This window comes from Eptesicus fuscus, chromosome 1 (assembly GCF_027574615.1).
Source record: "Eptesicus fuscus isolate TK198812 chromosome 1, DD_ASM_mEF_20220401, whole genome shotgun sequence".
Classification (NCBI taxonomy): domain Eukaryota; kingdom Metazoa; phylum Chordata; class Mammalia; order Chiroptera; family Vespertilionidae; genus Eptesicus; species Eptesicus fuscus.
The window spans coordinates 114,524,116-114,551,687 of NC_072473.1; the positions used below are offsets into that span (position 1 = coordinate 114,524,116).

At 38.3% G+C, this 27,572-nt stretch overlaps 2 protein-coding genes across 2 annotated transcripts; one reads left to right on the forward strand and one right to left on the reverse strand.

Moving 5' to 3' along the window:
• Window positions 1-7,842: 7,842 nt before the first annotated feature.
• Window positions 7,843-8,163, forward strand: LOC129149483 (60S ribosomal protein L36a-like). The gene has a single exon (XM_054717885.1). It carries the CDS (start codon window positions 7,843-7,845, stop codon window positions 8,161-8,163), a length of 321 nt encoding a protein of 106 aa, XP_054573860.1.
• A 14,271-nt stretch (window positions 8,164-22,434) lies between these two features.
• LOC103297222 (actin-related protein T1) lies at window positions 22,435-23,557 on the reverse strand. The gene is given in 3 exon segments (XM_008153911.2): window positions 22,435-22,556; window positions 22,559-22,693; window positions 22,696-23,557. Coding segments are annotated over 3 exon segments (1,119 nt in total).
• Window positions 23,558-27,572: the final 4,015 nt, after the last annotated feature.

A 27,572-nucleotide genomic window follows, 5' to 3' on the forward strand; every position in this document is an offset into this window, starting at 1 on the left:
GACTATTTATAGTCAGTTTGCCTAATATCCTATTAATAAAAGCCTATGTGGTCATGACTCCGTCACACTGTAACGAGCAATCACAAGGAAGCTGTGTGCACAGTAGGGGCACGTGCGGGTTGGCTGGGCTGCATGCACATACGGGTGGGTGGGGGCTTGACGCTGCATGCGCGATGTGGAGGTGGGTCCCATGGCTCTGTGCATTGAGGCCAGGGGTCCTGTGGCTCCACGCAGTGTGGAGGAGGGTCTCGCAGCTCCGGCCTACGTCTTTGGGGCAATCCATTGAAGAGCCCTGAGTGGGTGAGTGGGGCCTACTTCTTTGGGGTGATCAATCACGGGGCTCCTGCACTGTAAGAGGGCACAGGCCAGGCTGGGGGACCACCCCCCTCCCAGTGCACGAATTTCATGCACCAAGCCTCTCGTTTGTATTATAAGCTAAATTACTTAATCCAGAAAAATGAAGCAAATTGTGAGAATAAACAAGTAACCTTTTCTGTCAAAGAACATTTTAGATAGCTTCCATTTTGGACTGCATAACTTGGCAGCTGCCATTTTGGCTCACATGATTTGGCAGCCACCATTTTGGCCACACAACTTGCAGCTCCCCTGAGGGCCGCCATCTTGAAATGGCAAAGGCTAACCCCTCCCTTTGAATTAGCCACTTGTGAAAGACTGTGTGCCTGAGCTCCAATCAAGAGTGAGGGACAGGTCATGTGTTTCAGGATTAAAAGCCAAGCATACCACCTGCTCAGTGTGTGCATGCTTCCAGACCTTGTGTGTGTTCATCCTTCTATGTAGAAGTAAAGATATTTGCCTTGCTGCCTGGCTCCTGAGTATGCTTTGTGTTTTACCGGAACCCCTGAGTTTGGGGGCTTGCCTTATTTCTAACAAAATGAAATCCATCTTTTTTGACCCATATAAAGAGGGGTAAAATGATAGCAAGATATACACTAAATTCAGATGCATCTCAATAAATAAGGACTCCATAATTTTTAAATAATTAGCTAATTGATGACATAATCTATTTTGAACCCAGAGTTCCTGATTAAGGGTTCTTATATGACTTCTCCCATTTAAATTGTATTTTCTTTTTTTTTTTTTTAAAGATTTTTATTGATTTTTTTACAGAGAGGAAGGGAGAGGGATAGAGAGTTAGAAACATTGATGAGAGAGAAGCATTGATCAGCTGCCTCCTGCATACTCCCTACTGGGGATGTGCCCGCAAACCAAGGTACATGCCCTTGACCGGGAATCGAACCCGGGATCCTTCAGTCTGCAGGCTGGTGCTCTATTCACTGAGCCAAACCAGCTAGGGCTTAAATTGTATTTTCATTTAAATTTGTGTTAATTGAGTAGTTTTTTTTTTTTTAGGTGCTATAAATTCATGGAAGAGGCTAAATTAATCAGTTGGGTCAAAAATCATATTATGGAAAATACTACAAAGTGCTACTGGTTTGTAAAGGATATTTTTCCTATACATCTCCAAGGAGGAAATAATTTTACAGACAAAGAAGTGTGATAAAAGAGAAAAAATAACTTAAAAAAACTTCAGTTAAAAAATTATGGATATGTTTCATTCTTAAAACTCCTTTTCTGGGCTAAATGGTTATAGAAGAAGACTTGGGTGGTAAATATTTTTCTTTGTTTTTAAAGTGTGACATAATGCTTCTTAATTTTAGGCTTTGGCTCATGAACTCATTTATTTCTAACTTTATATTCTGAAATAAATTTAGACTTATAGAAAAGTTGCAAAAAAAGTGCAAAGAATTTCTAGATATCCTTCACTCAGATCTCCCAAATGTTGACATTTTACTAATTTGTTTTCTTTCTCTTTCTCTTTCTCTTTCTCTTTCTCTTTCTCTTTCTCTTTCTCTTTCTCTTTCTCTTTCTCTTTCTCTTTCTCTTTCTCTTTCACTTCCTATAGATAAATATATACAAATTTTTCTAAATTGTTTGAGAGTAATTTGCAAATATGATTTATATTTACTCTTAAATCTTCAAAGTGTGTTCCCTAAAATCAAGGAAAATCTTTTACATAACCACAGTACAATTGTCAAAGCAAACACTGAGACATTATTGTATAGTATAGTTTAGTATTATTTAAACTACTAGAGGCCCAGTGCACAAAATTCTTGCACTTTTGGGGGGGGGGTTCCCTCAGCCCGACCCATGCCCTCTTGCAGTCCAGGAGCCCTGGGGGGATGTCCACAGGGAGCAGGCTTAAGCTGTCAATCGGATATCCTTAGCCCTGCCTTGGAGGCAAGAGAGGCTCCTGCCACTGCCATTGCACTCGCCAGCAGTGAGCCTGGTTTCTGGCTGAGCGGTGCTCCCCCTGTGGAAGTAAACTGACCACTAGGGGGCAGCTCCTGCATTAAGCATCTGCCCCCTGGTGGTCAGTGTGCATCATAGTGACCAGTTTTTCTGCTGTCGGGATGAAACTGGCTCTCCGACATCCCCCGAAGGGTCCCAGATTATGAGAGGGTGCAGGTCAGGCCAAGGGTCCCCATCAGTGTGTGATCAGGGTCAGGGAGGGATGCAAGAGGTTGGCCAGCCAGGGAGGGACTGCGGGAGGGCTCCAGGGCATGTCCAGCCCATCTTGCTCAGTCCTAATAGGCAGGACCCCAGCAGCAAACTAACCTACCAGTCGGAGTGTCTGACCCCTGTTGGTCAGTGCATGTCATAGTGACTGGTCAACTGTCTGCCTCCTGGTGGTTAGTGCAGATCATAGGAAGTGGTTGAGTGGCCTTAGCATATCATCAGCATATTATGCTTTGATTGGTTGAATGAAGGACTGGATGACCAGACACTTATCATATTAATCTTTTATTATATAAGATAATCCTTATTCAAATGTTGATGATTTCCCAAATTCTCCTTTTTAGTGAAAATATTTTTAAAATATGTTTTTATTGATTTTTTTTAAGAGAGAGAGGGAGAGGAAGAGAGAGATAGAAACATCAAAGACAGAGAAACATCATTGATTGCCTGCTTCCTGCATGCCCCCAATGGGGATCAAGCCTGAAATTCTGGCATGTACCCACTGAGAATCAAACCTGCGACCTCTTGGTGCATGGTTCAATGCTCAACCACTGAGCCACATGGGCTGGGCATGGAAACATTTCTTGATTAGTCACTTGAAAGTACAAATTTATTTTTTTTTCCTTAGGGGTCTTTGGATAAATAAAAATATCCAGTACTTAACATTTTATGAATTCAAAATTTTAAAAGCTACTTTAGAATATCAGAAAATTCACATAATGTATCAAAATAAGACAGTTCATTAGAAATAAAAATTTAATTTTTAATAGGGAACTTTTCCCTAGTAGGTTTTGAAGATTCCCTTATTAAACTTGTTTTCAAAATTTCTCAACATGCTGATTCCATGCATTTTAAGGACAGAGATGAATTTCCTTTGAATTTTCCTTTGTCTTCATCAATACAAAGTGGTCAGCAAGCTGCAAGTAACATTTCCTCATAGACTAAGGGAAGCCATTAGAATGTGTGACATGTCCCTGGGCTTTAAGTAGCTCTGTACAGTGTGGTGCAACACTTAGATGAATGATTATTCATATTTAAACCTTAGAGTGAAAATGAAGTAAGAATTTGGCACATTTTACCTCCTGTAAAAGCAGACAAATAAATCTCATGAAATTAAGGCTTTGATCAAATCTGTTCTATTTACTTAGCAAATGACAGAGATATCTCTGAGGATTATGGAGGTGATATGTGGAAGAGAAAGGACCCCATTTTGGCATAATTTTTGGTTTATCTTGTTTGGTCATATCCCATGTGAAAAAATTAAGTCTATTCCTATTTATTCAGAAAGATGGGCAAAGTACACCTAAGTCGCATTCTAACATGGCCATGAAGTTCCATTCTGAAGGGTCAGATTATAATATAAGCAGGTTTCTTTGATATGTTTGTTGGGTAAAAAACCTTGGATGAGGCTTCTCAGTACTCTAGTATAATATTGAATTCTGCTTCTCCAGGGACATCTTTATAGTGTTTTTTTTTTTGGTCTTACAAATGCTGTTTGTTTTATAATTGATTTTTAAAGCAAAGGTAAGGCTAAGATATTGCTGTTCAGGAATCTCTTTTATTCTGATTGAAGACTGGATTTCAGTACCAACCCCTCCCTCTCTCTATACATTATTACTTGGTAATTTCTTGCTCAGCACTAAGTATTTTCTTTTTAAAATTTTTGTTGTACAATATAATACACATACAGAAGAGTGTACAAAACAAAATATAGAGCTCATGAATTTTCACAATGTAAACACGTGTAATTACCACACACTCAGATGAAGAGAATGAAGGCCATCATACTCTCCAGAAGTCACTCTGTGCCCTTTTCCAAGTATTAATTCTTCATTCCTCATTATAGATAACCATTATTATAACATTTATGGTCATTACTTCCTTAATTTTCTTTATAGTTTTACTACTTAAGTTTGTATTCCTAAGCTCTATAGTGTTGCCTATTTTTTGAACTCTGTGTAAATGGAATTATACAGTATATATTTTGTATCTGGCTTTTATTTTTTGTTCAATATTTCTGAGGCTCATCCATGTTGTTGCGTATTGATCTAGCTTGTTCTTTGTTGGTGGTTTTTGGTGAATATACCACATTCTCCCCCAGTAAATAGACATTGAGTTCATTCCAGTTTCTAGCTATTATGACTAATGCAATTGTTGTATAAGCACATGCATTTCTGTTGGATAAATACTTAATAGTGAGAACTATGGGATCATGCATATGGAGACTATATACAATTCTGGTTTGCTTAATCAGTTCTGGTTAATAGTATTTATTGTCCTGTCATAATTATATATAGCACTCCATTTCACTCTCAAAAATATCTTTGAATGATAAAATAGAATATTGTAATTATCCTATCTAATAATAGAGTAATATGCAAATTAACCATCACTCTGTGACAAAATGGCGGCCCTCATAGCCACAAGATGGCGGAGCCCAGTCCCCTCAGCCCCGCTGCTGGAGTGTCTGGCCTGTCAGACCAACAAACAGAGCCAGACAGCAGGGCATGGTTGCTTCCTGATCGCAGCAGCGGGGAAGCCCCAGGCCCTGGAGACACAGCCCAGACAGCAGGGCATGGCGGCTTCCTTAGGGCAGCAGCAGGGAAGCCCCAGGCCCTGCAGACAGAGCCGAGAGATCAGGGCATGGCAGCTTCCTTAGCAACGTGGCAGCGGGGAAGCCCCAGGCCCTGCAGACAGAGCCAGGAGAGCAGGGCTTGGTGGCTTCCTGATCACGGCAGCAGGGAAGCCCTAGGCCCTGCAAACAGAGCCTGGAGAGCAGGGCATGGCGGCTTTCTTAGAGCAGAGGTGGTGGGAACACCCCAGGTCCAGCAGACAGAGACCAGACAGCAAGGCTTGGGGGCTTCCTTAGTGCGGCAGTGGCGGCGAAGTCCGCAGACATGGCAGTCAGAGCCCGGACAGCAGGGCTTGGGATCTTCCTTAGTAAGATGGTGGTGGGAACACCCCCAGGCCCTGCAGACAGAGCCCGGACAACAGGGCATGCAGGCTTCCTTAGTGTGTCCCTGTCGGTGAAGACCCCAGGCCTGGCAGACAGAGCACACTGCAGGGCATTGGGGTTTCCTTGCATGGCGCAATGCAGCAGCAGGCAGAGAGCAGACAGCAGGGCATGGGGACTTCATCTCCAAGGCTGCAGGGAAACCTCCAGGCCCTGCAGAGAGCAGAGAACCATGGGGAGTGGGCCTAAGTCATCAGTAGGACAACCTTGAGAGCTCCTGGATTGTAGAGGGTTCAGGTTGGGCTGAGGGACCCCCGTGCATGAATTTCGTGCACCAGGCCTCTAGTGGAATATATTTTAAGTTCATATTTAAGGTAATAGTAGTTTTTTCAATATAGTGGTACCAATTTACATATATTACCAACAATGTATGAGATTTTCTGTTGCTTTTCATATTCATCAATATTTGTTATTTTCAGTCTTTTAATTGTTAGCTCTTCTGGTATGTGTCTAGTAGTGTTTCATTATAATTTAATTTTCTTTTTCTTGATTACTATTGAGATGAGCACTTTTTCAAATATTTATTGGGCATTTGGATTTCCTCTTTGTGTTTATACATATGTCAATAGCTCAAGTTCTGTGACTTTTGCTTTGTATATTAAAAACTGCATTAGGTTTAGACTGGGTTTATCACTTATTGTTGCTACCTATAATGATGATTTTTGCATAATCATCTATTGTGTCTGGTGTTAATAAAACTACATCCACATCCTATAGGTTATTTTTGAATACTACATCTTTTCCAATCATTTTACTTTCAAACATTCTATATATTTTTTTGTGGCAGATATGTCTCTTCTACACAGCATCTTTTAAAAAATACTGTCTGTGAGTCTGTTTCTTTTACTTAAAATGTTGACTTCATTAATTAGCAAGTCAGTGCAATAACTTGTATATTTGGGTTTAAATCTATTAGTTTACTGTGTGCTTTTAATTTGTTTTGTTGTTCTATTTTCAGTTTTCTTTTTAAAATGTATTTTTGGGTTGATTGATTTTTATTTCTATTTTCCCACTTGTATTTATATATTCTTTTGTTGTTCTATTGGTAATTAACCTAGAAATTATAACACCCATCCTTGACTTGTTTTATTTTATTGTAATGAGAACAATTAACATGAGAGCTATCCTCCTAAGAAATTTTAAGTGTACATTATATTACTGTTGACTATGAGTACAATTTTGTACAGCAGATCTCTAGAGAGTATTCATCTTGCTTGACTAAAATTTTATGCTCATTGATTAGTAAGCTCCCTATTTATCCCTGCCTCTAGTCTGTGGCAACCATTCCACTCTTTCATTACATGAATTTGACTATTTTAGACACGTGATATAAGTGGGATTGTGCAGTATTTGTCTTTTTGTGATTGGGTTGTTTTACTTAGCATATGTGTTTAAGGTTCATCCATGTTATCATATATTGCAGAATTGCCTTTTTGTTAAAGCTGAATTGTAATCCACTATATATACCACATTTCCTTTTTTTTTTTTTAACTCTCACCTGAGGATATTTTTCCATTGATTTTTAAAAATGGATGGGGTGGGGGAGAGAGATAAACATTGATTGGTTGCCTCTTGCACATGTCCCGATGCAGCTGAGGATTGAGACTACAACCTAGGTACATGCCCTTGACCAGGAATTGAACCCACTACCCTTTGGTGCATGGCCTGATCCTCTAACCACTGAGAAGAACAGTCCAGGGCCACATTTTCTTTATTCTTTCATCTGTAAAGGGACATAGATGTTGTTCCCACATCTTGGCTGTTGTAAATAGTGCTGTAATGAACAGAGTGCTGATATCTCTTTCAGATATAATTTTAATTGTAATTTAAATAATTTTAATTAAATACATAGATGTGATACTGCTAGATTATATGGTAGTTCTATTTTTAATTTTTTTGAGGAAACTCCATACTGTTATCCATAATGGCTGCAACTTTTTGTATTCCCACCAACAGTGTGCAACATTTTGCATTCCCACCAACAATGTGCAAGGATTTCCATTTCACCACATTCTTGCCAATATTTGTTTGTTTGCTTTTGATAATCTTATTGTTGTTTTGATTTTCGCTTCTCTGGTGATTAGTGTCATTTTTTTCACATACCTGTTGACCCTTTTTATGTCTGCCTTAGAGAAATGTCTATTCAAGACCTTAGCCCATTTTTAATCAGGTTATTAGTTTGTTTGCTTTTTTTGCCTTTTTTTTTTTTTTACTATTGAGTTGTAGGGGTTCCTTATATATTTTAAAAATTAACCTATCAGTCTTTCCCTGCCAATAGCGCTCTCACACCCATGGTGAACATTCCTAAAACCCATGGAACTTTCTGTAAGAAATGTGGCAAGCATCAATCCCACAAAGAAACACAGTACAGGAAGGGCAAGGATTCTCTGTATGCACAGGGAAAGCTGCCTTATGACAGGGAGCAGAGTGGCTATGGTGGGCAGATTAAGCCAATTTTCCAAAAAAAGGCTAAAACTACAAAGAAGATTATGCTGAGCCTTGAATGCGTTGAGCCTAACTGCAGATCTAAGAGAATGCTGGCTATTAAGAGATGCAAGCATTTTGAACTGGGAGGAGATAAGAAGAGAAAGGGTCAAGTGATCCAATTCTAAACTTCATATTGTGTTTTTTTATCCTAGCTAATAAAAGAGTAATATGCGAATTGACCATCACTCCAACACACAAGATGGCTGCTCCCATGTGGTCAAAGATGGCTTCCCCTATGTGGACACAAGATGGCTGCCACAAGATGGCCAGCAGGGGAGGGCAGTTGGGAGGGACCAGGCCTGCAAGGGAGGGCAGTTGGGAGCGATCAAGCCTGCAGGGGAGGGCCATTAGGGGTGACCAGGCCGGCAGAGGAGAGAAGTTGGGGGCGACTGGGCCTGCAGGGGAGGGCAGTTGGGGGGGACCAGGCCTACAGGGGAGGGCAGTTGGGGGGGACCAGGTCAGCAGAGGAGGGAAGTTGGGGGCGACTGGGCCTGCAAGGAAGGGCAGTTGGGGGGGACCAAGGCCTACAGGGGAGAGCAGTTGGGAGGGACCAGGACTGCAAGGGAGGGCAGTTGGGGGCAATGAAGCCTGTAGGGGAGGGCAGTTAGGGGTGACCAGGCCGGCAGAGGAGGGAAGTTGAGGGTGACTGGGCCTGCAGGGAAAGGCAGTAGGGGGGGGTCCCAGGCCTGCAAGGGAGAGCAGTTGGGGGGGACCAGGCTGGCAGGGGAAGGCAGTTAGGGGTGACCAGGCCAGCAGGGGAAGGCAGTTAGGGGCAATCGGGCTGGCAGGCAGGCAAGCAGTTGGGAACCAGCAGTCCTGGATTGTGAGATGGATCCTACCGGGCCTAAACGGGAATTCGGACATCCCTTGAGGGGTCCCAGTTTGGAGAGGGTGCAGGCAGGGCTGAGGGACACCCCTCCATGCACAAATTTCATGCACCGGGCCTCTAGTATGACAATAAAATCTTGATATGGTCACTTCAAAAAAACATTAACCTATCAGATCTCTACTTTGTAAATATTTTTTCCATTACATAGGTTATCTTCTTACTCTGTTGATTGTTTTCACTGTTTTGAAGCTTTTTAATTTGATGTAATGTTTTACTAGTTTATTTTTGTTGTTATTGCTTATACATCTAGTGTTCTATCCAAAAATATCATTGTTAAGACCAGTGTTAAGTAGCCTTTCCCTATGATATCTTCTAGGAGTTTTACCATTTTAGGTCTTACATTTAAATCTTTAATCTATTTTAAGTTAATTTTTATGAGTGGTAGGTGCAAGATATGGTTCCAATTTTTTTTTATTTTATTTGTGAATTATCAGCTTTCACAGCGCCCTTTATTGAAGAGACTATCCTTTCTCTATTCACCATTCTTGGCTCTCTTGTCAAAGATTAATTTACCTTATATGCATATTTTCTGGGCCCTCTATTCTGTACCATTGGCCTATGTGTTTGTTTGTATGTTAGTACCATACTTTTTGTTACTAAGGCTGATGCCTCCAGCTTTGTTCTTTTTTCTCAGGATTGTTTTGGCTATTCATGGTCTTAAGGGGTTCCATATAAATTTTAGAATTGTATTTTTTCTATTTTTGTGAGAAATGACATTGAATTTTTGATAGGGATTACATTGAATCTGTAGATGGTTTTAGATAGTATGGAAATTTTAGCAATGTTAATTCTTTTGATCCACGAAAACAGAATATGTTTCTATTTATTTGTATCTTCAATTTCATCAGTGTCTTCTAGTTTTCAGTGTATCTTTCACCTCCTTGGTTTACTTTATTCCTAATTAGTTTATTGTTTTATGCTCTTTAAATGAGTTGGCTTCTATACTAGGTGTAACAGTAAATAATTTGTATTTTTTCAATAGATGGAGTTACACATATGTTGATATATATGCAATTTGATATGTACGCTATTTTGTTTTATTAAGAACAAGCTTTGAAACTTCATATGTCAAATTTTCTGAAGGTGTTAACATCATAGATATTTTACACTTTAAAATGTTGAATTTTGTGCCAAAAAAAGAGCATTTGCGGGAAGTTTTATTTTTTATTTTATTTTTTTAAGTTTTAATTCATTACTTTATTTTGAACAAATGTGCTGCTGAATACTTTGAGAGGCTTAGGGTGAACATGCTCCATCTCAAGATACATGTGAATGCTTGTTTAAATATTTTAAAAGTGATGATTTCGATGTGAAAGATAAAGAACATCCAGGTCAACCAAAACAGTTTGAAGACCAACAATTACAAGCATTATTGGATGAAGATGTCTGTCAAACTCAAAAACAACTTGCAGAAAGATTAAACATTGCTCAGCAAACAATTTCCGATCATTTATAAGCAATGGGAAAGATTTTAAAGGAAGGAAAATGGGTGCCACATCAACTGAACAAAAGACAAATGGAAAACCGAAAAGTCATCAGTAAAATGTTGCTTCAATGGCAGGAAAGAAAGTCTTTTTTTGCATTGAATTGTGACTGGCGATGAAAGTGGATTTATTTTGAGAGTCCCAAATGCACAAAATCATGGGTTGATCCAGGTCAACCATCAACATCGACTGCAAGGCCAAATCGCTTCGGAAAGAAGACAATGCTCTGCGTTTGGTGGGATCAGGAAGATGTGGTGTATTATGAGCTTCTAAAACCAGGTGAAACCATTAATACTGATCGCTACTGACAACAAATAATCAATTTGAACCATGATTTAATCATGAAATGACCAGGATGTTCCAGAAGACACGGCAAAGTAATTTTGCTTCATGATAACACACCATCACACACTTCAAAACCAGTTAAAGACACTTTAAAAGGTCTTGCCTGGGAAGTATTAACCCACCTGCTATATTCACCAGACCTTGCTCCTTCAGATTACCACTTGTTCCGATCAATGGCACACGCACTTTCTGAGCAGCACTTCAAAATGTATGAAGAAGTGGAAAATTGGGTCTCTGAATGGTTTGCTTCAAAACAAGAAAAGTTCTATTGGGACGGTATCCACAAATTACCTGAAAGACGGGGAAATGTGTAGGTAGCAATGGACATTACCTTGAATAAAGCACTTTTGATGTTTCTCTTGAAATTATGGTGTTTTCTTGGATTACAAAATTCGCTATTATTAACCGGTACACTTAGTATCTCTTTTTCAGATACTACATTGTTATATAGAAACCCAATTGATTTATGTGTATTGATTTTGTATTCTGCAACTTTACTGAATTAGTTTATTAGTTCTGACCTTTTTTGATGCTGTCTTTAGTATTTTCTGTATATAAGATCATTTTAGTTGCCATTAGAGACAATTTTACTCTTCCTTTTTCATTTAGATGTATTTTATTTTCTTGACCAATTGCTCTGGATAGAACTTCTAGTACTATCCTATATAATAAAAGGCTAACATGAAAACCTACCAAAGGATGGAACGACCTGTTGCTATGACATGCACTGACCACCAGGGGGAAGACACTTGGCGCAGGAGCTGCCCCCTGGTGGTCAGTGTGCTCCCACAGGGAGCCAGAAGCCAGGCCCATGGCTGGCGAAGGCAGAGGAGGTGACAGGAGCCTCTCCTGCCTCCTCAGCAGCATTAAGGGGGAGTGGGCGTAAGCCATCAGTTGGACATCCCCCAAGGGCTCCCAGACTGCCAGAGGGTGCAGGGCAGGCTGAGGAATCCCCTGAATGAATGAATTTTGTGCACCAGGTCTCTAGTATTTAATAAGGATGGTGAGAGTAAGCACTCTTGTCTTGTTTCTGATTTTAGAGTGAAAGTTTTCAACTTTACACCATTTAGTGTAATATTAGCTGTGAGCCTGACATAATGCCTTTATTATGTTGAGTTGTGTTCCTTCTATACCAAATTTGTTGACTTTTTATTATTATGAAACAATGGTGAATTTTGTCATATGCCTTTTCTGAATCTATTGAGATGATCATGATTTTTTAAATCATGATTTTTATCTTTCCTTCTGTTAATGTGGTATAATCACATTTATTTATTTATATATGTTGAATTACCCTTGTATTCCAGGGATAAATCACACCTGATGCTGACATATGATCTTGTTAATTTGCTGTTGAATTTGGTTTGCTAGTATTTTATTAAGAAATTTTAAATCTGCCTCTGGCTGGGTGGCTCAGTTGGTTGGAGTGTTGTCTTATACACCAAAAGGTTGCAGGATCAATGGATCTCTCTCACATTGGTATTTCTCTCTCTCTCTCTCTCTCTCTCTCTCTCTCTCTCTCTCTGTCTCTCTCTCTCTCTCAAATCAATAAAAACATATCATCTTTGGGTGAGGAAAATAAAAATATAATAAATTTTACATATGTATTTATCAGGAATATTAGCCTGTTGTTTTTATTTCTTGAAGTGTTCTTATCTGGCTTTGGTATCATGATAATGCTGACCTCATAAAATGATTTTTAGAGTGTTCTCGCTGAACATTTTTGGAGGAGTTTTAAGAATTGGCATTCATTCTTTTCTAAAAATATGTTTTTATTTCAGAAAGGAAGGGAGAGGGAGAGAGAGACAAAAACATCAATGATAAGAGAGAATCATTGATTGGCTGCCTCCTGTACACCCCACATTGGGGATTGAACCCACAACCCAGGCATTTGCCCTTGACTGGAATCGAACCCAGGACTCTTCAGTCCACAGGCTCTATCCACTGAGCAAAACTGGCTAAGGCGGCATTAATTCTTTAAATGTTTGCTAGAATTTACCTGTGATGACATATGCTCCTGTGCTTTTCTTTGTTTGGAGGTATTTTTATTATTTCTTAGTCTTCGTTTTCATTATTGATCTGTTCGGAATTTTTATTTCTTCATGATTCAGTTTTGATAAGTTGGATATTTATAGGAATTTATCTATTTCTTCTAAGTTATCCAAAATGTTGGGGAATAATTATTTATAGCAGTCTCTAATGATTCTTTATATTCGTGTTATCAGTTGTAATGCCTCCACTTTAATGTCTGATTTTACTTATTTGAACTTTCTTTGTTTCTTAATTTAGCTAAAGTTTTATCAAATTTGTTTATCCTTTCAAAAAAGAACACCTCTTAGTTTTGTTAATCTTTTCTATTATTATTTTTGGTCTCTTTTATTTCTTTCTACTTTTATCTTTGTTATTTCATCCCCTCTGCTAACTTTGGGCATAATTTGTTGTTTTTCTAATTAGTTGTTGTATACTTATTCATCTGAGATGTTTTTTTTTTTTTTTTTTTAATGTAGACATTTATCTGATAAATTTCCCTCTTAGAACTGGTTTTGATGTATTTTATAAGTTTGGGTATGATGTGGTTATATTTTTGCTTCATATTTTTTAATTTTCTTTGATTTCTTTTTTTAATTAATGGTTGTTCAGGTGTATGTTGTTTAATTTCCACCTATTGTAAATTTTCCAGTTTTCCTCCTATTATTGATTTCTAGTTTCATACCATTGTGATCAGAAAAGATGCTAGGTATGATTTCAGTCTTATTAAATTTGATAAGACTTGTTTTGTGACCTAACAAATATTTTATCCTAGATAATGTTCCATATGCTCTTGAAAAGAATCCGTATTCTGCTGCTATTGTGTCAAATCTTCTGTAGATGTCTGTCAGGTTAATTTGGTCTATAGTAGTTCCAATCCAATATTTCTTTGTTGATTTTCTGTCTGGGTGATATATCCAGTATTGAACATGAGGTATTGAAGTCTCATACTATTTATTGTAATATTGTCTATTTCTCCCTTCAATTATGTTAATATATTTCAGTGCTCTAATTTTGGGTGCATATATTTTTACAAATTGTTTTATTTTCTATTAATTGGCCTCTTTATCATTATCTAATGATGTTCTTTTTCTGTTGTTATAGTTTTTGACTTAAATTCTCTTTTGTCTCATATAACTGTAGCTACCCTTGTCTTTTGGTTTCCATTTGCACAGAATATCTTTCTGCATCCCTTCATGGGGAGCCTATGTGTTTCCTTAAAGTTGAAGTTAGTCTCTTGCAGGCAGCATAAAATGGGGTCTTTTTAAAAATCTATTCAGCCACTTTATGCCTTTTGACTACAGAATTTAAGCCATTTACATTTAGAGTAAGTATTGATATGTAAGGACTTACCAATGCCACTTTATTGTTTTCTGGCTATTTTATAGTTTCTTTGTACTTTTCTTCCTCTCTTGCTCTCTTTGTGAATTTTTTTTTATCTTGAAATATATATACTTATATATATATTTAAGTTGATAACATCTTTAATTCAATTGTATACAAAAACTCTACCCTTTACTCCCCTGTTGACATTTGTTTTTGATGCCATAATTTGCATATTTTTATATTGTATAATCATTAACACATTAGTTTAACTATAGTTATTCTAATACTTTCATCCTTTAACATTTATACTAGAATTAAGTGATTAACACACCACTAATATTGCAGTATTAGGATATACTGAATATGATTACATACCTATCTTTTTTTAAGTGATTAACATACCGCCAGTATTGCAGTATTGGTGTATTCTGAATTTGACTACATACTTATCTTTAGCAGTACGTTTCATATCTTTTCATTTTACTAATTATTGTCCTTTCAGCATTTCTTTTAAGCAGGCCTAGTGGTGATGTACTTGCTCAGCTATTGTTTGTCTTGGAAATTCTTTAGCTCACCTTCATTTTTTAAGGATAACTTTTATAGGAAATGTATTTCTGGTTGGATGTTTCAGCACTTTGAGTATATCTTCCCAGCTTTCCTGGCCTGCAAGGTTTCTGCCTAGAAATCCACTGATAGCCTTATGGAGGTTCCTTCATATGTAAGTGATTATTTTCTCTTGTTGCTTTTAAATCTCTCCACCGCACCACCCCCCGTTGTTTTAAGGCAGTTATTATAATGTGTCTTGGAGAAGATCTTTTTAGGTCCAAATCTCACCCCAGATTTTGGAATTTCTCTCAGCCATTATTTCTTTAAATATATGTTTTGTTCCTTTCTCCCTCTATTTTTCTTCTGGAACTCCAATGAGGCCTGGATTCTTTATTTTTAATAAATCTCATAACTCATGTAGGCTTTCCTTGATTCTTTTTCAAACTTGCATGCTTTTAAAATGTAGTTTGTTAACATAAAAATTGAGTATATTTGGAGAAAAATGTGATGTTTTGATATATGTATTCATTGTGAAATGACTAGTACAGTCAAACTAATTAACAAGCCCATTACTTCCCATAGTCACCATTTGTGTGAGTGTGTGTGTGTGTGTGTGTGTGTATGTATGTGTATATGTGTGTGTGTGCGTGTGTTAAGAACACTTGAGATTTACTCTGTTAGCTAATTTTATAGGAACATAAAGAACAGAAAGTAGAATGGTGCTTACCAGAGGCTGGGAGTGAAATAGAAGATACTATTTAAAAAAATTAAAAGGAAATGCTGTTTAAATTGTACAGACTTTCAGTTACAAGTGAATACATTCTGGAGACCTAATATACAGCACAGTGACTATCCTACCTAATAATAGACAAATATGCAAATTGACCATACCTCTGACATACCCACAAGCCACGCCCACAAGCCACACCCACCATCCAATCAGAGCATGTATGCAAATTAACCCAACCAAGATGGCTACAGCCACAGAGAGCAAGGTTTCCTAGGTAACAGAGGAAGCCAAGCTTTCCGCCTGCCCTTGCCAGGCCTAAGCTCCACTCAAGCTACAAAGTTTCAATTATAGAAGGTAAACAAATTCAAACAGAAATGGTGGCAAAATGGAGCTTGAGAGAGCAGGCCAGGGTTGTCCCCGGCAACAGGGGAAGCAAAGCTTTCCACACACCCTGGCTGGGCTCACCCGCTTAAGGCTACAAAGTTTCAATTATAACCCCAATAGAAATGGCTGCCAGCCATGGAGGGAGCCCCAGGCTTGGCTCTGCTCCAAGCTAAAAAGTTTCAATTGTAGAAGGAAAATAAATTCCAGATACCAGGGCCTGCGCTTGGGTTGCCAGGGGGTGTGGCCGGCCTGCAAACCACCACAGGCCCCTCGCTCAGGCCGCCCCACACCCCAAGGGAACCCCACCCTGATCAGGGACACCCTTCAGGGCAAACCAGCTGGCCCCCACCCCTGTACCAGGCCTCTATCCTATCTAATAAAAGAGTAATATGCAGACTGATCATCACTGCAACACACAATATAGCTGCCCCCATGTGGTCAAAGATCCTGCCCCCATGTGGACACAATATGGCCACCACAAGATGGCCAGCAGGAGAAGGCAGTTGAGAGGCACCCAGCCTGCAAGGGAGGGAAGTTGAGAAGGACCAGGCCTGCAAGGGAGGGCAGTTGAGAGCGACCAGGCTTGCAAGGGAGGGCAGTTGGAGGTGATCAACCCTGCAGGAGAAGGCAGTTAGGGGTGACCAGGCCAGCAGAGGAGGGAAGTTGGGGGAAAACAGGCTGGCAGCGGAGTGGTTAGGGGGTGATCAGGCTGGCAGGCAGAAGCGGTTAGGGGCAATCAGGAAGGCAGGCAAGCAAGCAGTCCTGGATTGTGAGAGGGATGTCCGACTGCCCGTTTAGGCCTGATCCCTGTGGATTGGGCCTAAACGGACAGTCGGACATCCCTCGAGGGGTCCCAGATTGGAGAGGGTACAGGCTGGGCTGAGGGACAACCCCCCTCCGTGCACGAATTTCGTGCACCGGGCCTCTAGTAGTTAATAATAGTGTGTTATCTTTCTCTGACTGGCTTATTTCACTTAGCATAATGCTCTCCAGTTCTATCCATGCTGTTGCAAATAGTAAGAACTCATTTTTCACTGCAGCATAGTATTCCATTGTGTAGATGTACCACAGTTTTTTAATATCACATGATCTCACTAATTTATGGAATATAATGAACAACATAAACTGATGAACAAAATAGATCCATAAAAAGAGAAACATCGATCAGACCATCAAACCTTAGAGGAAAGGTAGGGGAGGGTGGGGGTAAGAGGGAGAGATAAAGCAAAGGACTTGTATGCATGCATGTAAGCCTAACCGATTGACACAGACAACAGGGGGGTGAGGGCATGAGCGGAGGGAATGGAGGGAATAGGGGGGATAAGGACACATATGTAATACCTTAATCAATAAAGAAATTAAAAAATAAGTGTGTTATTTTTGTTGTGTCAAGGTCCTTGCTAAAATTTCAAGTTAGGGAACTTATATCCATGAGAATATTAAGCATATTTGTGTTATACCTTTTAATCTTACTTTATGTAAGTTTGTGGATCTCCTCTTTTATCTGTCATTTATGCCTTTTCTTTCTTACATTGCAATATCTATTTTGTGCCTGGTTATCTTTCATTGTTTGCTGGACATTGTATTTTTAGTAAACATTTTCCAAAAATTTTAGTATTGTTTTGATATTTACAGAAAAATTGCAAAGATACTAAAGGGAGTTCCCTTATACACTATGTCCACCATTTCCTCTTAATAGCATATAAGTTAATATGATAGATACATCTATCACAATTAATGAACCCATATCAATATATTATTATTAACCAAAGTCCACACTTGATTCCCATGTCCTTTATTTTTACCTAATTGCCTTTTTTTTTCTGTTCTAGAACTCTATCCAGGCTACCTCATTACATTTAGTTGTCTTGTATTCTTAGGCTCCTCTTGGCTGTGACAACTTCTCAGACTTTTCCTTGTTTTTATGATCTTGACAGTTTTGAGGAGTGCTGGTCCTGTATTTTGTAGAATGCCCATCATTTGGGATTTGTTTGGATTATGGTATCATGTGGTTTTGATATAATTATCATAAAATGTCATACTAATTTTGATAACAGAAATGATTCACTAAAGAGCTATTATACAAATGAAATCAAGTCCATTAAAGTATTAGTACAGTTTCTCTGTGAGGGTCAAATTGTGAGTAGAGGATAATAATTCTTAATGACTACCTTCATGGTGCTCAATAGCCTATTGGATATTTCTCTCAAATTATACAAAGATTCGTTAAAGGTAAACTTTAGATGGTGTATCATTAGCCAAGGGGGCAGTTACTAAGTTCATATAATATGGCCCAAATGAGATCTGGACATTAAAAACAATGCATACAAATATCAGAGAACTGGAAGTACAAGCGGAGAATAAATGGTATTTAAGTGGCAGAGGTTTTGTGTTACATGTGTGGATATTCATTTTAGCAGATTGTAAATTGAAGAAGACTGCTTTTTCAATCGGATGATCCATTTTGGAAGCTGTACAGCATGTCCCCCCAAAACGTATATACACACTTTGAATAATTATAAAGGCAGTGCTTATTTTAATACATTTTATTTTTGAAATTGAGCTATCAACTGTTAAAGTGTGTATACATTTTTGGGACATCCTATATATAGTCATATCTAAGTATATTCAGTAATAATGTTTTGGCTAAAATTGGAACCACCAATAACTGGGTAATATTCTATGTATTTTTGAAAGTCGGTGTGTTCTGTATTGACTCTACAGATTATACCAGCTCTATTTAGCTCAAGCTTGCATTATCCAACTAGTCTTAAACTAGGACCTTTTCCTCTATTATTTGGGATGACTATTTTTAAAACACTCAGGCAACATTAGGCTCTTTTAAACTTTAGTTTCTTTTCAAGGAGTTAACAACCCAAGGGGGTGAGGAAACCACCTGCTAAACTTTCAAAATTATTTATGCTACAAAAGGAATAAATAATTTATAGTCATTTGAGTGTCAGGATCAAAGCTTCCTGAGGTCACGTAAATAAATGAATGCAACCTTCAGTGAATGGGAAAGAGAAATCCAATATAAATGAGAATGGGAGACAGCATGGAAAGTGAGCAGCTAAGGCAAAAAGGAGAAACTGCCAAAATGAATGAAGGTAAATTGATAGAAGGCATTTCACAGGTCAGAAAGGACACATAGGAATGGTAAGGTGATTATAGGCAAGCTTCTCAGAAAAGGAGTTTCTCTTCAAAGAGGATAATGACATGAAACTGGTGAAGGGAATTGCAAAGGAAGAAAGAGGTAATATGATATCAACAAAGCACTAAGTTAAAACATAGGAAAACAAGAAAGGACAAACTGAGGAGCAAACTACCATCTGACTTTGATGGTATCAGTCAGGGTCCCTCAAGCATTTTATTGCTGTGACCCTCAGAAGGAGAAGGAGTGACGCTTCCATGACACAAACAGTGTCTTGTTGTGTCTCTGATTCCTTTTCATTACATGGGTTGTGGCTAAAAACCTCTCTTCTAAGGACATTTTGTAATTTATCAAAGATAACCAATACTAGGTAAATGACAGCTCTTATAAAGGTATGGTAGAATTTTATGTTACATTTACTGTAGTAAGAGCAGATACAGTTTTCCTAAAATGCTGATTATAGTTCTTGAACATGAAAGAGAATTCAAAGATGCTGTGTGCCAATACAGCATTAACTGAATTGAGTATTTAAGCTGTAAACTTCTGGGATTTGGAGGTTTCTGAGGAGATCATGGATACTGGAGGTGCATTGTTAACAAAAGGTATTTGGTAGTGGTGGCAGTTACAAGCCAGCTGGCTAATGAAGACTATTTTCCCCAGGATGTTACTACATATGTCCTATACCCAGAGACATTAACTTTTGCACCTCACTTTGATGTCCTTATCAATCAAGAGTGAGACAACAGGTTTATGGGTCTCTTTAAAAAGCAAAATTGTATTAACCACCTTTATTTTATAGGGCTTTATGTTTTGTCAACTATTTTCCTATGCCATAAGTCAGCATAATCCAGAGAAGTATGCTTGAAAGATCCTGTTTTTTGTTTGTTTGTTTGTTTGGTTGTTTTTTTTTTTGCTTACAGATGAGGGAATGTAGGCTTAGAAAAAGGTTCAACGACTTATGCAAAGTTGTATAAGTAGTGAGTGGCAGCAATTGGACTGCACTCCATGCCCCCTGACATCTAGTCCTGTGTTTTTCCTGGGACACCATGCTTTCAATTTTAAATTCCTGCTACCTTGATCCTTCATTTATTACATTTATTTCCTCTCCATCCTCTTTCTCTTTTCTCTATTGCTAAGACAAAAAAACAAAACAAAACAAAACAAAACAAAAAACAACAACAACCAAAGCTATGTTAGATTCTTTTCACTTTAAAGAACATGGGAATCCCTTGTGATATGAGGTTGTTACAGTTCAAAATTGATTTTATGACTAAGGGCTAAATAAAATAGATAAATTATAGTATTCACATGCATTCTTATCCATACTTATGGTCTTTGGATCTCTTGGACACCCTTTTCCATCTCATCTCCTTGTTGTGATGTGTGTATATGTGTGCATAAAAGAGAAAAGGCAGATAATGACTGACTTATTATCTTAGGTAATTAAAAGATCTTGGGTTCCATCTCTATATGACTCATCTGTATTCAAAGACTGTCAGGTCTTTATATGTAAAGAAAAGTATGTTATCCTAGTTTCAAGGGACAGTTTTCATCCTAGTATTATTCTAATCTATAGGTACTTCTTTTAAAAAGAGGCTATACTCTTTTTATTCATAATCTCTGTATGAGGTATATTTTTAACAACTTGTCAATCGGGTATTGTTTTTCAGTTATATTTGCTTCTTTGCTTGTTGTCTGGAAGTACTACTATGCAGAGGACTGGCCCTGGGTATGTCAGAACACACTCCTTGAAGCTGATTATGGTTTCCTTTCCAACTGCAGGAGAAAATATTTTATGTAGTTACCAAAGACATGGAACTTGATTCTGTCATTTTCCCCCCTAAGTAACTAATGCCAAGCTGGATGGCAGATCTGGGTGGCATACCTCCTTGGAAAGTCAGGATTAGCATGCAGACCCTGAGTATTTGACAGACCTGGATATAGCACAGAGTAACACTAAAAATGAGATAGGAATGGAGGGAAAACACATTTTGATTCCATACAATTTTCAGAAAGTCAGCCTTAACTAGAGAAATTGTACAACCTCAATTAGAGAAGGTATAAAGGCAATTGCCAAATTTAGAAGAGCTAGAATTTCTTCCCTTGACACACAAAATATGTGCTTAGTTGTAATCTTTCTATTCAGATTCCAAGTCAGGACACATGCCTGGGTTGCAGGCTCTGTTCGCAGTAGGGGCCATGCAGGAGTGCAGGCAACCAATCAATGATGTTCCTCTCTCATCGATGTTTCTATCTTTCTATCCCTCTCCCTTCCTCTGTTTCTAAAAAAAATCAATTAAAATAGCCCAAGTGCCCATAAGTAAGCAAGTGGATAAATAAAGCTGTGGTACATTTACACATGGAATACTATGCAGCTGTAAAAAAAGAAGGATCTCTTATTCTTTGAGATAGTATGAATAGATCTGGAGAGTATTATGCTAAATGAAATAAGCCAGACAGAGAAAGACAAGTATCACATCTCACTCATATGTGAAATATAATAAACAAAATAAACTGATGAACAAAATAGATCCAGAGACATAGAAACATGGAACAGATGGATTAATCTCTGAGGGAAGGCTGGGGGACTGGTGGGAAGTGATTCACCAGGAAATTTATATGCATAGCCCATGGACATAGAAAATGGTGTGCTGAAGGACTGGAAGGAGTGGGTGCGGGATGGAGGGGGTCAATGGGAAAAAAAGAGGGGGCATCTGTAATACTTTCAACAATAAAGATCAATGTAAAAATAGTAAAAAAAAAATAAATTAAAACATAAAAAAAACCTGAGACATTTGATTAAAATGAAGATTCCAGGGACTCCACTGAGTCGAAAAGTGGGCATGAGGCTCAAGCACCTGCTTTTACTACAAACTCTGCATGTGGATACAGCCTGAACATATACCCCAAGTATTTCTGAAGAGAAAACAATTGAAGAGGTTCATAGGACAGGAAGGGTGAAAGAGAACCACTTAAAAAGATGCACACTAATGAAAACTATAGAAAATATTGCTGTGAAAGCATTAATCAAGTAAAACAAAAAATTTAGAAACCAAATAGAAAATTTTGAAAAATTATCTTCAATATGGGAACTTGAGCAAAAAACTTGCTTTAACTACAAATAAAATAATAACAGAAACTTACTACGATCTATAAAAAGGCTTTGGGTATTTTCATTGATGGTGCTGAACACTATTGGGTTATGAAGGCCTTTCAATATCTGTTGAAAGGTATATTTTCTCCCCCTAGAAAACTGCACTTATGCAAATAAGCCAATATTTTGCATGTATCTATGAAGGGATTCATATTCCTCCCATTGCTCAAATAAACCCAGTTTGAGAACCCCTGACAAAAAAATTCTCTACTTGGATCAGTAATTACTGTGGCACCAACAAAAATGAACTAAAATCCAAAATGCCATATCACTTTTCTTGAACACAATGGGAAGATTTCACCTTCATTCAGTGCTTCTGTGATATGACCCTTCAAGCTGTTCCTTGTGCAGTAGCTTCTTTAAAAGCATCTTCTCTGAATGACACATGTCCCAAACTCCAGGAACTATGCAGAAGTGATCCACATTGGTTTGAAACTGCTCAGAGAACTCATGGTGGAAGCACCAATCCAGGCAGAGAACACCTATCTGGAGAAGCTGTGATTTTGATGTGAGTTCCTCTTGAAGCCAGCTCTTTCAGTTCTTTCATAAGTCTTTCCTCAATCCCAGGGAAGAGAGTGTTGCTCCCAGACAGTACAATTTCTGCAAAGAGATTCTTCTGTCACACTTCATAATGCTGCTGACCATCATTTTTGAAAGTCCCAGGCTGTGGATGTCTAGCTGCTGAGGTGTGAAAAGAATCTCTGGCACCTGGTATCGCTGTTCCCCAATGTAGATGACATTCCCATCTGGCAGTAGGTATTTTTTCAGGACTTCCTTTGGGCTCTTATGTGGCTCTTTCTCTGGATCTAAGGGCACATAGCACAGCTTCTCTTTGATGTCGTCCACTAAGTCCTTGTTGAGTATGTAAGGGAAGGCACGCCCACTAGTGAGGAGCAGCTGGGCAAGGTGCTCTGTGACATCCTTCCCTGCCATGTCGAGCTTGGTGATAGCATGAGGCAGGGAGTAACCTTCAAAGACAGGAAACATGCAAGTGACTCCGTCCCCACTGTCCACCAAAAGGCCTGTGACAGAGGCAGAGGCATAGAGTGCTGCCGCCGTTTGGTTAGACAGGTACAAGGCAGGCACCTTGAAGGTCTCAAACATTACTTCTGCCATCTTCTCTCGAGTCTCCATTGGGTTCAAGGAGGTCTCAGTCATGAGTACAGGCTGTTGAGAGGATTTTACTCCCAGTTCCCACTCAAAAAGATATTCCCAGAGTGTCTCCATGTCATCCCACCCTGTTACCAGCCCACGCTCAATGGGATAGTGTAACTGGAAGGCCTCATACTTGTACTGGGCATTTCCCCCCACAATGTAGCTTTTCTGATAGGGTTCTGATAATGGCATGTTAAACTAAGGATGCCCCAAGACAGAACTGATGACATGAAGGGGTGCCATCTCTCCAGACAGGCCTGCTTTGCAGATTCCTGATCCATTGTCAAAAACTACAGCTGGGATGTCTAATATGTATGGGTTAAACATACCTGCAGATATTCTACTGAACTTCACCAAGATCCAGCACATTTGACCATGGGGTGAAATAGTAGGCTCCTCTGGAATTTCTAAAGCTACAGGATTCCCAGGTTCTCAGGGTATCACTCAGTTGAAGCTAGCAGGCTGTCCTCAGTTCCCCAGAGCACCTCATCCTGAACCCATGAATTTTCTTCTCCTTATGGCAGCCCAGGGCCTGGTGAGGCTGTTTCACTGATGATTACCGCTATGTAACAATGTCATCATGGTAACAATTGTCCCCAGAGCGCATCAGAGGGACTTTAAGGTGTCAGGTCTCTGAGATACCAGTACTGCTAGGGTGAAACAGAGGAAGGTAAACCATATCTATGGATAGCTTTGATAACTCTGTGAACCTGAAACAAAGTTCTAGCCTTAGAACCAAGTGAGTAAGCCCAGCTGTGGGCTTGTCCCCCTGAAAAAAAAAACAAAAAAAAAAAAAAACAAAAAAAAAAAACAAAAAAACCACCACAAACTGTTTTCTATAATCAGCTGAGCTGTTTTTTTGTGGAATAACAAAAATATCCTTCCCTTTGCTAATGGGAGGAACTAAGCATGAGACACAGGTTCAAATTGGAGTGAGGATAGTCATAATGCAGTTACAGAGGTGCTTATATTTGTTTTCTTGTCTTTTACAGTTTTATTGAGATAAAGTTCACATACAATACATTCACCCATTTATAGTGTATATTTCCATGACTTTCAGTATATTCCCTGATATGGGCAAACATCACAAGTCAAGCTTAGAACATTTTTTTCATCTCAAAGGAAACCTTGCTCTCTTTAGCTATAACCCTTTTCAGATCGCCCTCCTGTGTATTTTTGTTTCTATAGATTTATCGTCTCTGCCTTTTTGATATAAATGGGATCATAATACGTGGCCTTTATGACTGGCTTTATTTATTTAGCATACTGGTTTTAAGATTTTTCAGTGTTTGGATATAACACATTTTATTTGCCTATTCTACAACATACCATTGTTCACAGTATTTATTTATAATCTTTATTTCTGTAAGATTGGGAGTAATATCCTCTCTACTTTTCTTGGAACTTTTTTAAAGAACCAGCTTTTGGTTTCATTGATTTCTTTATTATTTTTCTATTCTCCATTTCAATAATTTCTGCAATATTCATTTTCATTTCATTCCTTCTGGGGCTTTAGTTTGTTTTTCTTTTTCCAGTGTGGTAAGTTGAAAGGTTAGGATATAGATGACATCTTCCTCTTTTTTAATGTTTTTATTGATTTCAGAGAGGAATGGAGAGTAAGGGAAAGATAGAAATATCAATGATGAGAGAGAATCATCTATTCACTACCTCCTGCATGCCCCACACTGGGGATCGAGCCTGAAACCTTGGGCATATGACCTGACTGGGAACTGAACTGTGACCTCCTGGTTCATAGGTCAATGCTCAACCACTGAGCCATGCCAGCTGTACTCTTTCTTTAAGATTTATATTTAAAAAAAAACATACTGAAGCTGGAATTATCCATTGAATGGTGTTCCTATTTTCATGAATCATTTGTAGTACTAACTCTTGTTATAATGAGGCCACAAGAGCCTCATTAATAGGTCTGATTAATCTGAATAAATGCCACTTGTGAATAAAAAAAATACACTATCTTGTGATATGCATATAAAATGGCCCAGAAATCTCTTCATTAAGCACATTTTTAAAACAGCATTTTGAATGTCATCACTGGAATAAGCTATAGCCTCCCAATCTGACCACTTCTAAAGGGATACCATTCCTGTTTGGAGTGCTTCCCTTCAAATGCTTACATTGTAAATTGTCTTTATAATCCTGTTTGACTTTATCCCATTTGTCAATTCTTTCATATGAATAAGCATACAATTTTAGCTATGAATTTTCCCAAGTGAAACTTAACTGAAAGAATAATCAAATTAATATATTTTAATTTGCAATTAAGCCAGTTCCAGAGTATGACAGTATTTTCCAATTACTGGTCTTGAATCCCCATATTTGCCAATGTATTCCAGGTAAGTATTATTTTGTTAAATGCAATAACAACTAGCATCTGTTTCCTTACCTACTTAACAAAAACATCATTTTAAAACACCCCTAATATATATCAGTTTGAGAGACATGTAGCATACACTGAATGAGCATGTAGGAAGATAAGAAAACAATCAGATTGGCATGCTCAAGTTCTAGTAACAGTGTTAGTAATCATTCAGCTCAAACACTGTAAATTTCCCACATGGTTATGACCATTTTACTGTTTTAATAATTTTTATTCTTAATCACATATTTACATAAATTTATATACTTAATAAAATGTTAGTTTAAGCCAGGAAGCATCAGTAAAACCAATGTTAAAAATTTAAACGTCAATAAATTGAATGAATAAATAACAATACTGCATATACCTTAAGATACATTTTTACTAGAGTCATAAATTGCTCTAATTTGATCAAATTCTTGTTCATTATACTAAACATTTTTGGAATGTCAGATTAATGTTTCAAAGAAGAAATAGAATATTAATTGTAGCCATTTTTGCTCTTTTTTTCCATTAAGAATGAAGACTACAAGCACAGTAAATTATGTGGGAGAGAAAATCTGGTGAATAAAATGCCAATACCCTGTTTCTTAGGTTGTTATTTAGAAAAGGAGCATCAAAATATAAAACAAACAAGTTCTTTCTTTAAATATCAATTGCAAGAACTCAAATAAATCAGTTGTTGCCTATTTTTGATACTATAACAGTTAGTAATACTTAAACTTTCCTTTGCATAAATATTTGGTTCCCAAACAAAAAGTAGTATGTTATTTAGGAATTTATACGTTATATCATGTTAATATTACGTAAAGACAAGTATCATTTCTTATGATTATAATTACACATTATGTTAGAACTACATTTCATGTTAAAATGTGTACTAATATAATGATCAACATAGGGCTTTTTGTGTTTTTACCTAGAATAGTCGCCTTATTATTTCACAGGAACAACAAAAATATTTTAAAATATTTTTTTGAGTATTTTCTTAGGTCAAAAAGGGTGGAAATAATTTACTAGAAGAAATTGTATAAAAATTGGTCTAATTGTGTTTTATTTATTTATGTATTTGGTGGCTAAAATCTTTTCTGTAACTGAAATACTTGTTCTGAGATCAATAAGTACTTATTTTCTAAATTTGAATTTTATATCAATGAATCAACATCTGGATTATTTCCCTGCTTCCAAAATGAGATGAAGTGGGCCTGGGTAACAAACTCTCTGGACAGAATGTACAGATAAGACCTTTTCACTCAGAAGGGGAGAGCTGTGGGGTAAAAGAATTGATACCTCGGAACCATGAAATAGTTGGAAAGGGGAACCCAGCAATATTTTGTGACTTCCAAAATATTAGACTTCAGTGCCCCCACTTTTTTGTCTGCAAAAAGCTTTATTGATTAATTTGCTCCAATGCATGGGAGAGGGCTTCAGGGTGGTTAAAAGAATGACTATTCGTTTCGGGGAGAGGCTCAGATAAAAGCCAGACACCAGGGGGATGCAGAGGGGCCTCTCAAAGGCCTCTGGGCTCCAAAGGCTCCTAGTCGTGCTTGAGGGTGAGCTTTAGAAGAGATACTGATACAGCCCAGCCTGGGGCCGGCCAGCCTGCAGAGGTGAGTCAGGTGTAGCCCATCTTCTTGATGAGTTTCACCTCCTCACCCTGGAAGTGGTTCTGCAGGAAGTCACAGAGCTGAGGGTCTGCGTGGGTGGAACCCAGGGCCTGCAGCTCCACAAGGGCCTGGTTCAGGTTCCTCTCCAAGGCCAGGGTGGCTTCATGGCATCTTGAGTTTTGCCCCACTCATCTGAGGAAGGTTTCAGAGTGAACATAAGAGAATGGGGCCATCCCACTTGTTTTGCATGTTTAAGAGATGCTCAGTGCCCTCCTGCTTCAAGGAAGAAGTGGCCCTGCCCTCTAGAGCCACCCACATTGTTGCAGTGGAAATAGAAGCCCAGAGAGAGGTAGGTGTA

What these genes read in the sequence shown, in the direction of transcription:
- LOC129149483 (XM_054717885.1), top strand. Translation starts at nt 7,843, where the DNA reads ATGGTGAACATTCCTAAAACCCATGGAACTTTCTGTAAGAAATGTGGC.